The 11,266-nt window shown below is 36.9% G+C and overlaps 3 protein-coding genes across 3 annotated transcripts; 2 read left to right on the top strand and 1 right to left on the bottom strand.

The window, feature by feature from the left end:
- The first annotated feature begins 3,239 nt into the window (after positions 1-3,239).
- Positions 3,240-5,701, top strand: LOC119081681 (glutamine synthetase 2 cytoplasmic-like). Its single transcript, XM_037190769.1, has 7 exons — positions 3,240-3,480; positions 3,543-3,784; positions 3,920-4,021; positions 4,076-4,267; positions 4,323-4,426; positions 4,545-4,684; positions 4,752-5,701. Exons 1-7 carry the CDS (start codon positions 3,300-3,302, stop codon positions 4,898-4,900), a joined length of 1,110 nt encoding a protein of 369 aa, XP_037046664.1. The 5' UTR covers positions 3,240-3,299; the 3' UTR covers positions 4,901-5,701.
- Positions 5,702-6,189: 488 nt separating this feature from the next.
- Positions 6,190-7,824, top strand: LOC119081680 (keratin-associated protein 5-3-like). Its single transcript, XM_037190768.1, has 3 exons — positions 6,190-6,572; positions 6,808-6,994; positions 7,063-7,824. Exons 1-3 carry the CDS (start codon positions 6,542-6,544, stop codon positions 7,214-7,216), a joined length of 372 nt encoding a protein of 123 aa, XP_037046663.1. The 5' UTR covers positions 6,190-6,541; the 3' UTR covers positions 7,217-7,824.
- LOC119081678 (protein disulfide-isomerase A3-like) lies at positions 7,605-10,725 on the bottom strand. The gene is made up of 7 exons (XM_037190767.1): positions 10,430-10,725; positions 10,091-10,299; positions 9,246-9,474; positions 9,070-9,183; positions 8,711-9,004; positions 8,442-8,641; positions 7,605-8,376 (listed from the first exon to the last, which is right to left on the bottom strand). Exons 1-7 carry the CDS (start codon positions 10,573-10,575, stop codon positions 8,096-8,098), a joined length of 1,473 nt encoding a protein of 490 aa, XP_037046662.1. The 5' UTR covers positions 10,576-10,725; the 3' UTR covers positions 7,605-8,095.
- Positions 10,726-11,266: the final 541 nt, after the last annotated feature.

The raw sequence follows: 11,266 nt of genomic DNA, 5'->3' as shown, positions 1-11,266 counted from the left end.
TGCGAACTTTTTGAGGAACTTTTAAGAACTTTAGAAACTTCAGGAACTTCTTGAACTTTTGAGAACTTTTTAAGAACTTTTTGAGTATTGGGTCATCAGTACCAATTTTGGAGAAATTAGTTCTTAAAGTTCCTAAAAGTTTTTGAAGTTCGGAAAAGTTCTTAAAGTTCCGAAAAGTTCCTGAAGTTCTTAAAGTTCTCAAAAATTCTTAAAGTTCTAAAAAGTTCTCAAATTAGTGGTAGAATTCGAGACGCGTTTGTACTTCTTGCGAGACATACTGGCGGCTACGAGTTAAAGTAAGAAAATATTGTCAATTATAAGTTCCCTATGCAATGATGTGATCATTTTACTTTTTCTTAGAAGAGATTTGCGCCTCTTTACGAATTCTAACGCTGAACTGAAATTCAAATCGATAATTGAATCCTTGTGCCTGTGCCACTCAATATGAGTGATGTACATGCCATCTTAAGACTTATGTAAATCAGATTAAGAAAATATAATAAATTAATCTTAAGAGTCAATTCGCGAAATTTTCGACCGGTTTATATGGAATCAAGATTGACTCCATATAAACCAGTCAAAGATTTCGCGAATAAGACTCTTAAAAGTTTTTCATACGATTTGTACGAAATATAGGCAATATATAATTTGTACGAATTTGTAGGTTTGTGGCATGGGTTTACGATTTTGATGCAAAAATTTGAAAACTTTTAGGAACTTTTAAGAATTTTAAGAACTTTAAGAACTTTTTGGAACTTTAAGAACTTTAGGAACTTTTCGGAACTTTAAGAACTAAGTTTCAAAAATAGGCCCTGCTTAAACCTTGTTGGTCCTTTTTTTTAAACAAATAAGAAAAATCACCGCGAAGTAAAATAGCTTCCCGATGGCACGATTGAAATTTTGACTAGTAATCATAGGTCGGTGTTTCGTACCTAGAAGTTACCTACTTCGAATTTTCTAGTTGTGAGTACGTTAACTCAAAATAATATCACCGAAAAACCATTTTTGACTATGAAAAAGTCCTAGTGTTAATGAGAAAATATTGCCATACATGTCTTACTGAAGGACATACTACATTTTGAGTGTATGGATAGCAGATTCGACCAGACGATTCGTTGTCTTCCTGATTATTAAACGAATTCTAGGTTTGCTTTCAATGCAGCATTTTTCTCACATTGAATCCGACATCGCTCGAAATGAATATCCGATAGCGTTTCTCCTTGAAGGAAGATGGTTTTCGATAAGATGGTCCTGTTTGCTGATGTGATGACCGGGTTTGTTCTTGCCAAACACCCGGAAGATATTTGTGAATCTACTCTACTCTCAATTATTGTATGTCGGGAAGGAGTATTAGTGTGGGAGCTTTGTTAGCTCGAAACTGAGAGTCGAACGTACTGATCGTTTCAATCGGAACTGTAAATACCAATTATATGTTTATTTATGCCTTGATTCATCTCTTCGTGTGAGTATTCATTACCTTTTTCGAATGTTGCATTTTGGAATTTTCTTGAGCACGGTAGTGAAAGAGGGTGTTCAGGGAACACTGTTCACCGTTTCAAATATTTTCATTTACTCCCTACGCAGACGTTTCTTTTTACTGCTAGAAATTTTCTCAGTGTTCGTTGACTGCTGGATCGTCTTATCGTCATTTTGACGTGCCATAATGGATTTATACAATGGGCTGATTCTCCATATATGCAACGTGCACATTGCTGATTGAGTATGTGGAGCATTATGTGCTTTGTATAAGTTCTATCCAGTTCCAGTATGTACAATTAGCATAGTCAGAAAGCCAGTTTTGAGAAATTCGGAGACGCACACGTATGGTACACACTCAGCTTTGAAAGGATCCGAATATCTTGTCGCTGTATTTGTCGAATTGCCATTTTCCTTGTTGACTCATACCGAAAAATTTGACCCTTCCAAATTTCATTTCGGTCATTTCCAGAAGTTCCACTGTGTCAGATTCGTCGGTACAGATCTATTATCGATGCAGTATTGCTGTGTTTTGCTGCAAATTCGTTTTCGTCATGAATGAGTGGAATCGGCATGTATATTTAGCGATAGATTTCGATGATCTCTAAGACCTGCATAAAATTTTGATTCATGACTATGTCCCGTGGTTCCTTTATTGGCATTATCAGTATGTCGTCAAGCGGATCATCAGATCAATGGAAGGAATCACCATTCATCCCATTTTACATCCGTCCTACCTGCTTGTGATGATATGTAAGTTTATATGAGACCACTGTGCCAGAAAGTAGGTGTAAATTCCCTGATCGGAAAAATTTCCTTATACCTTCGGGAAAATGTTGATGTCAAATGTACCAATGTTTCTGCAGATCAGATCGCAACCAGCGCATTCGCAATGTTTCGGCATACTCTCAACAAATTGCAACAAGACGAACGGAATTAACACTCAACAATTCTGTGATATTCTTATTTTATAATCCACTTTTCAGCAGTACTACTGATACAATAGCACATAATTTTCAATAATTTGAAATATTTGTTTGAGAAAACATTGTTGGTACAAAAGGTGCTAATTCTAAACGAATCGTCGTGGATTTATAGTATAAATTTTAAACTCTAAAAAGAGATGTTAACAGCAAATAAATAAATTATAGCGTCTGTGTCAATACTTTAATTAATTTTTTGACTAAAATAGATTCTCATTAGCGTAATAATTAGTCCTAGTTAGAATTCATTTCAATATGTCAATTTTCAATTCGCAGATGGAACAGGTTGTATCGGAAATGTTCTGTTAAAAAGTATGAAGCTAACATATTAACATACAATTGCAAATCAATTTGAATTGCTCCTTCAGAAATCCTTAAGTTTCTGTACAAGTCTAAAAGAATTTAAGTAACTGTGCACAACAGGCCCATCTGAGGCTTAGTTGCAGGTTAATTTCCACCCACTTATTCTATCTATGACGCTAACATATTACGGGTTTCTAGACTATGTCATCTGTTATCAACAACGACAACGGATATCAGAGTTGAGTTCTAGCTTGAGTTCTCTTACATAGCAAAATGCATGTTAAAGCTAATGAAGTAATAGATTTGGATGAATCTATTGAAAATAATGCGTTGAAAAAGAGTAATAGACTCGGTCTCGATACACCTTCCGATTTGCGAAAGGTAAACTATGAATATCGTCGATAACACCTTGTAGTTTATTTAATTAAAATGCCTATTAACACCCCAAAAGTTTGTCACACTATAATTCGGCTGTAGAATATCGAATCGTCGCAGTCTTAATTCAACTACCATAGATAAAGAATCGAAAGTGTTATAATGCCGAGAGGAAGTCAACCATTACCTAATAACTTCCTTGACAGAGGTGTCTTGGACAAGTACATGGTATTGCCACTATCCGAAGACACGATTCACGCTACATACGTTTGGATAGATGGTACCAAAGAACATTTACGGTGCAAAACTCGTATTATCAAATTCGTACCGAAAAGTCCTGCTGGTAAAATGAACTGTTGACGCATGCTTTTTACGCGGATTCTATCAACGAAATTACTCCAACAGATCTCCCACTGTGGACTTATGATGGTGCTTCCACATTCCAAGAACATGAAACGTTTTCCGATATTTATCTGCATCCAGTAGCCATATACAAGGACCCTTTTCTAGGCGGAAGTAGTATTTTAGTGCTGTGTGAAACGTATTACAAGTATAATGATCAACCGACCGAATCAAATAAACGAAAATCTTGTTTGGAAATTGTTAAAAAGTGTGTGAAAGATGATCCTTGGTTCGGATTCGAACAGGTAAAGATCAATTTGTGATTGGAAGTCGGATTTACAATTTATTTGTTATGTAAATCAGTCCAAAACGCAGATCTACAATTTTATCGTGATCCAAATTACTGCATCCTGATCCTTAAATATATTGGAAATTTTCAGGAATATTGCTTGCTCGGTATGGATGAAAGACCATTTGGCTGGCCAGTAATGGGATACCCTTCTCCGCAAGGGCCCTATTACTGTGGCGTTGGAACCCATTTTGTACGTAGACTTATTTTCATGGTGCACTCGATTTCTTAAAGAATTTTTTTTAAGGTTTTCGGACGACAAATAGCAGCAGCTCATTTAAGAGCTTGTCTCTATGCCGGAATAAAAATCTATGGGACGAATGGTGAACGCATGGCGTCGCAGTGGAAATTCCAGGTTGGACCATCCGATGGAATTTCCGTTGCCGATGATTTGATCATGTCGCGATTCATTCTGCACAGACTTTCTGAGGAATTCGGTGTATGTTCAGCGAAAATGTATGTGCTTTCGATTTAAACCATGTGAAATGTTTTAGATTATGGCCAGTTTAGCTCCGAAACCAGTATCTGGTGATTGGCATGGATCTGGCTGTCTCACAGACGTTTCAACGAAAGCAATGCGACAGCCGGGTGGTATAAAGTGAGTATGCAATGTACACGCAATTAACGGTTCACTTATATGTCTTCGTATTCAAACAACATGGAAGCATCTAGGGAAATGCATTTGATCTGATTTTTTTCTTTCACTTTTTATTTAGAGAAATTGAAAATGCTATCGGCAAATTATCAAAACGTCACGAAAAGCACATTGCCGTATACGACCCACAGCAAGGCAAAGACAATGCGCTTCGCCTGATAGGAATATTTTGTACAAGTCCAATTGGTGAATTTAGTTCGGGTATGCTTTAAACGTAGCCCTTCATACAAAACATTTTCGAGATATACTAACATTCTGGATCAATTAGGTGTCGACACCCGCGAAGCATCAGTTCGAATTCCTAGAAGTGTTGCTGACACTGGTTCAGGATTCTTCGAGGACAGACGACCTAGCTCCAATTGCGATCCTTATGCCGTTATGGAGATAATGTTGAGGACAATTTGTCTGGATGAATAAAAAAATCGTAATTTTTAGGCGTTATAGAGTTATTGTACAAATTATAGAGGTAATAGGGTAGTTTTAATGGAAATTAATGGAGTGCTTATCAATTGACAATAAACGTTTCATCACTTTGCTGCGACTGCTGACTTCATAGAGTAAATAACCAATAGTTATTTCGCAATAAGTCCACGAAAATTATTCACGGTGGGGCTGAACGAATTTTAAATAAACGAGTAAGTTTCCGAGAACCAGCACCAGCGTCAGCAAGGACTTGTGAAACAGTGAGGACTTAAGACTTACATTGGAATTGGTAATGGAACAAATTCTAAGATTTACAATGTGAAAATTACTTCTCTCAATAATTTCTTCATGGAGCAATAGCAGCTGAAAATCAAAATTTCACCATGCTGAAAGACTGAAATCTCCTTTACGAAGCAACAGAGGAAGCCTGTAAATCGAAGTTTTCTGTTACATTTTTACAAATTGCACTTTTAGACTACCGTCGACGAACTTTGGCCGCTTGAATTCAAGTGATGATTTATTTCAATATTTAAATGAAAGCGAACCCCAGAAAATTCATCTACTTCATATGTCCACATCAAAATTATTTTGTAAATTTTTATTTTGAATGTTGTATTGCTTCGGTGGTGTTCCGAACATTGAAATAATTTTTTATGCATGACGATTGCAAGTTACTTGACAATGAAATTGAAATTTGGAAATAAAATTTTTGTTTTACGCGCCCTGACGAGATTTGAACCCCAGACCTCTTGCGTATGAAGCAAGCGTTCTACGTATCAAACCACAGGACTGAACCTGTGTTATTTTGTAAACATTCTGTATATTAACTACAGTCAGTAGATAATATGGAAATCGGAATGAAATTCGCCGTTGCTACTCATAGTAATAAAATTACTACACATCCAAAAATATCATACTGAAGATAGTACATTCACCACACCTAGCATTGATACTACCAACAGCACACAACTACAACCAATAATATGATTATCATTATCTCCTCATTAACTATACGGCTATTTCTTAGGTGATGCATCATGTGTAACGATAAGTTAAAGTGGAAGAAATTTCAAATGGAGTGGAGTAAGCACAAACAGGTTCCAGCTCCTAATGTTTATAAATATATTGATTCACATTATCGATATATAGATTGTTGACTCGCTTGAGATGAGCAGAGAGAATAAAATTTTATCTTCATTTAGCATGCAAAATGGTTTGTGATATTTATTTCATTCGTTTCATTGTGTGTGTTATACTTATTTGTGTTGTGATAAACAATAATACAATCACTATTATATTGTGTCTTGCTAAATATAAAGTCTCACTAATGAATTCGGACGCCCAAATAATTTTTCACTAATTGAGTAAATTAATTTTAATTAAGTTTTGGTAGTAAAAATCGCAAATACAGTTGCGTCCTAACACCGTTTTTTTTTTAAATTGATTCAACAGTGCGAAGTGACACAGCTGTTGTATACATAGCTTTTTTGATTAAAATTCATTTTTATAATTGAGCAGCTGAACAAGTGGATTACATCCGATAGGTGAATAACTTCACTAAAATAAACGCCGTAACAATTTGCAGTGCTATAAAATTGCGATTATTTTGAAAATACGGAACAGATAACGTTGGGTATGGCCACCAAAGAAAGTGAAATACCATTAGGTAAAAAAAAAACCTGATTTTCGTGGTAAAACTGAGTTTTGAAAATTTTAAAATATTCGTCTGAACATTCGTCTATCCTTATTTGTGTGTTTGTCGGTATAATCGCGTTCACGTTATTACTGTAGTGTAAATCTTTTTCGATTGATACAATCTTGGTGCTAGACTAGACATGATCCACAACAACATATTAATTGAAACGTCTCACTGACTCAAAGTTTATTAATATTTTTCTTAGAAGTGATAACTGAACCACCCAAATACAATCCATTAAGCAGAACTGTTGTGGATTCACCAAGCGAACATGAGGAAAACTACGAAAATGAAGGTGAAGAGGAGGAAAACCGGCGGAAAAGAATGGAAGATAAGTGCTGTAGTTGTTGGAATGATCCGACGGATGACTCGGTCGAAGATTCGGTGATATTGTAATGACAGAAAGATATTGTAATGTGATTCTTTTAATATAAAGAACACTTTCGAAACGTCTTCGCAGATGCTGTTTTCTCTGTAATAACGACGATGGATGCTGTTCAGGAGATGCGACATGTTGCGATTGCGATGACGGCGGTGACTGTTGCGACGGATGTGGTGATTGTGATGGATGCGATGGATGTGACGGATGTGACGGTTGTGACTGCGATGATTAGAGCTTGTTTTGCACGTAAACAGTTTATTGGTACAAAAAAATCTGTTGAGATCCACCACTAAATTAGTGGCACTAATGTTCTTTGGATTAAATAAGAATGACAGCACCGAGGGGGAAACCACTATTTTGTGATTAACATGGTTAATCAGTTAATCTGTTAATCAGAAACATAAGTTTTGTGAATCCGAACGGTTAATCGGTGATTAACATTGATTAACCGCTATATTTCACGTTTATTTGTAGTTTTGCAACGATTCCCCCGGTCAAATGCTGGTAAATCACCAATTCATCATCATGTTAATCACTGGTTAATCATGTTAATCACATCAATAATAAATAGTGGTTTCCCCCTCGGGAAATTGCTCACGTAATTGCAATAAAAAGAGACATTTTTTTTGTAAGTGGAAAAATGATCTTTTATTAATCCTGTTTCTTCTTAAATGCACAAGTACAGATACAGATCATAGTTGTTTAATTATCGCTTAACATAACAATATTTTGTGTTTGTCGCTAAAATTATTCACCGAAAGAAAAAAAAAGTTTCCCTAAGAAAATATTTAAGAATTTTCCCAACAAATTTGGGTTGGGAACATTTACGGTACGAAACCATTACAAAAATCAAATTTTGATCGCCGAAAAGAAAGGTTTTTAGACACTACGCTATAGCTGAAAGGTTCTACACGTGACAGTCCAAGCTATCAAAAAAAGTTGGATAAATTACCGCGCAAGACTCTTAAAAAAATCACAACTTATGTTCACTCATTCATGTATCACGCAGCGTTATTACAAAAAAAAGAAAGAATTTAGATGAACAAATTACATACGTCAATTGCTGAGACCATATACTCGCTCTCTCACTCAATTTCTCGACTACATCTATTTACAGTTCAGATTTATCATTCTTCTTAACTTTACCGCTGCGATCATAGTTCTTCAGTTCGTTGGTCGCATGTGCAGAAATATACTTAACAAAATCGTCGACTTCACGACCGCCATCATATTTGACTGGCTTGCTCTTCGAATCTTTCGGCAACCAGAACAATGTTGGGAAACCACGTACTTCAAATTGTGGTGGCACATCGTTGGCAGTTGCATCGACTTTGACGATTTCGACGTCTTCGTCAAGCATTTTGGTTCCAAGCTCTTCGAACACTGGGGTCACTAAAGTTTAAAGGAGAAAAAATTGTAAGCAATGACCCAGAATATGGTGCAAGGATGAATCTTACACTTTTTGCAGTGACCGCACCATGGAGCATAGAATTCGATCAAAGTGTCTTTGCCATTGTTGGTGACAATTTCGTCGAAATTCTTTGCCACAGCCACTTTAACAGGTCCATCGTTCGAGTCTGGAAGGGCTTCGGATTTCAAATATGGTTCAAGGTTTCCTTCTTCCAAATCCGACAAGAATTGTTGCAGATTTTCAACACTATAGGGACGAGAAAGAAATAGAAAAATTATCAAAACTGACACTCCTTAGCCTTGTGCAAATACTAACGAGAATTCAGAGGTCATGATGAACTTTTGATTGTCCTTATCACGGGCCAAAACGACTGGTTTCTCTCCGGTGTAGTCGTATCCATATTCGTTCAATTCGTGTTGGAAATCGTCTTTCGAGCTGACGGCGAACCGATAGTCTCCACTGTATTCCTTGGCAACTTTAAGAATACGGTTTCTCCAGTAGTTGGTACCCTTTGGATTTTTGGCATAGTCAACCGTGTAGTAAGCAATGACGAACGGATTTTTGAAATCTTGAGCCAAATCACGAGTACGGTGGCCGACAAGACCATGGCTGAAATGCGGAAAAGAGTCAACGTTTAGTTTCACATCAAAGACTGTTGAACTGGCTGCACTCACAAATTTTCCTTCACGAATGTTGTTAGTTCGTCCAACGAAGTGCCCTTAAAGGTGACAGAGTTCGGTTCAAATTTATTTTGATATTGTGGAGCACGGAACAAAACAATGCCATTGCTGTAATAGAAAATCCGTTCGTTATTATTCGTCGACTCTGTTCATTCGTAAATTCAACATACGTCTCCTTGTAATTCTTAAGAACATCAGCGGCACTGGAATGACCGAAACGCAACTTCTCTCTGAATTTGTCAGCGTATTTAAGGAAAACGGCTTTGAGATCGGTTTCCTTTTCGAAAAATCCGACGACAGTTGTCTCTTGAACCTTCAAGAACTCTTCAATTTCGGTCACTGTTAGCAAGTCCTTCGATGCGGGACCAGTTTGTGCTTTCATGAATTTCGCAATACCAGCTGCAATTAAAATTTTTAATAAAACAATTATCGGAATTAGAAGTGTGGTAGTGTGTTGGCCGAGTTGTTGTTCTGTGCTATGGACTATTGATATTGCACTTTTATTTAGTGTTTATTGTGCAAACTGCGAAGCTCATCGTTAATTGTCATTTGTCACGCACACCCTATTTCCGATATTAAACGTTTACGCTAGGGAGGTGACACATAACAACACTAAAACTCTCCCCATTAACCAAGCAGCAAGTAGCTCATTTAATTGAAGTCATAAACGAAACGATACAAATCTCTCAATTAGCTGGATCGTAATTATTTACAGAAAGTACACACAGGTACAGGTACATAATGCTATAGTAGTACCGTAAATTATCTCTGATAAGATAAAGCAGAAATGTTGAGAAACTCGAATTAAATTTTCACTAAGGAAATAGTTTGCTACCTACAAAAATCACCGAATCAATTTCGTCAAAACCTCAGCTTTTACGTGTCATAATGTCGATTAAACCTTTTTAATAATCACTGTCACAGGTACAATCGAAAAAGTCGTGCAATTACTGGCGTGTTACACGTGTTACACATTTTCTTTTCACTTGCAATATAATGAGCTATTGTCACAAACCTGCTTCTCTGGGTCCATTGTAATCCGCACTGAATTCGCCATTTTTGAAAATCTTCAATGTTGGATAACCCGAAATAGAGAACTGGGAACAAGTATCTTTTCCTCCTTCCGTGCAGTCAACTTTAGCTAAAACAATTTGAGGATCCGAACCACGAAGCAATTCACCGGCCTTAGCATATTCAGGTTTTAGTCTCTTGCAATGACCGCACCTATTGTGTGTTTGTTCGTTGAACAAAACAATTTTGGTGAAAAAAGAAAAAAGAAACGGTTGAGAATTAGGATCGATGTTCGTAACGTTGAAAGTCAATTGAATAATTGCTGCCGAGAACGCATAATTACCATGGAGCATAAAACATGACCAGTGTTGTATCGATATCGGCAATTCGTGACGAGAAATCATTATCGGTTAAGTCTAATACATCCTGTTCGCCAGCAAACGTACAGCCCACAATGGCCAAGAAAAACACAAACACTTTGGTGTTCATCTTGTTATTTAAGAACTTATATTTATCGACCACTAAACAGCTATGAACTTTCCGCAATAACTGATGGACAAAAGACAGAACTGAGTCTAAAAGACGTGGCTAACCGGCTGTCGGCTGTCTTGTTGTGGCTTGTCGCGATTGGTTTAAATTAATGCGACAAAATGGATGTCCGAAAATTTCATTGGCCGTCACGAAATTTGTTTGCGTTTTCGATGAGGGGTACAACACTTCGGAAGCGGCGAACAATTTTTCATTCAAAGGAAAAATTTGAAGATTGACTTCACAATTCTGTGTGTGACGTAATAGTATGTTACGTCCTTGGTTCCAAATTTTTATGTTGACGTAAACGTATTTGTGGTATTATTTGGACAATCATAGTGTTGCAATTCGATTCAGCTGTTTTTCGACAAACACGTTACTACATTGCATAGTGGTAGTGGTAAAGACAGTATAATAATAATAGCGTATGGTTATTGTTCAGCCGGGAGGACACATTTAGGTGACAGATTCGGCTACCATTTGCTGCTATAGCTAGTGAAGGATTTTTGAATATTGCGCCTTAGTACCTATAGCAGTGCTAAACGTGCTAAACCCACTAAAGCGCAGTAGGAGTAGAATACCGGCAGCTCCCAACAATGTCTTGACCGGTAAGCCGTGTGACAGCTCTACACACACAACCATACCAGATTAA

Source organism: Bradysia coprophila, unplaced genomic scaffold (assembly GCF_014529535.1).
Source record: "Bradysia coprophila strain Holo2 unplaced genomic scaffold, BU_Bcop_v1 contig_358, whole genome shotgun sequence".
Classification (NCBI taxonomy): Eukaryota; Metazoa; Arthropoda; class Insecta; order Diptera; family Sciaridae; genus Bradysia; species Bradysia coprophila.
This window is presented reverse-complemented; position numbering and strand designations above follow the sequence as displayed.

Bases quoted from the DNA above. Each gene is read 5' to 3' on its own strand.
- LOC119081681 (XM_037190769.1), top strand. From the start codon at position 3,300: ATGCCGAGAGGAAGTCAACCATTACCTAATAACTTCCTTGACAGAGGT. The intron at 4,268-4,322 runs GTATGTTCAGCG...GAAATGTTTTAG, and splicing joins GACTTTCTGAGGAATTCGGT to ATTATGGCCAGTTTAGCTCC. The intron at 4,427-4,544 runs GTGAGTATGCAA...CTTTTTATTTAG, and splicing joins CGACAGCCGGGTGGTATAAA to AGAAATTGAAAATGCTATCG.
- LOC119081680 (XM_037190768.1), top strand. From the start codon at position 6,542: ATGGCCACCAAAGAAAGTGAAATACCATTAG. The intron at 6,573-6,807 runs GTAAAAAAAAAA...TATTTTTCTTAG, and splicing joins AGAAAGTGAAATACCATTAG to AAGTGATAACTGAACCACCC. The intron at 6,995-7,062 runs GTAATGACAGAA...ACGTCTTCGCAG, and splicing joins GTCGAAGATTCGGTGATATT to ATGCTGTTTTCTCTGTAATA.
- LOC119081678 (XM_037190767.1), bottom strand. From the start codon at position 10,575: ATGAACACCAAAGTGTTTGTGTTTTTCTTGGCCATTGTGGGCTGTACG. The intron at 9,475-10,090 runs GTTTGTGACAAT...TTTTAATTGCAG, and splicing joins CAATGGACCCAGAGAAGCAG to CTGGTATTGCGAAATTCATG. The intron at 9,184-9,245 runs GTATGTTGAATT...TTTCTATTACAG, and splicing joins CTTAAGAATTACAAGGAGAC to CAATGGCATTGTTTTGTTCC.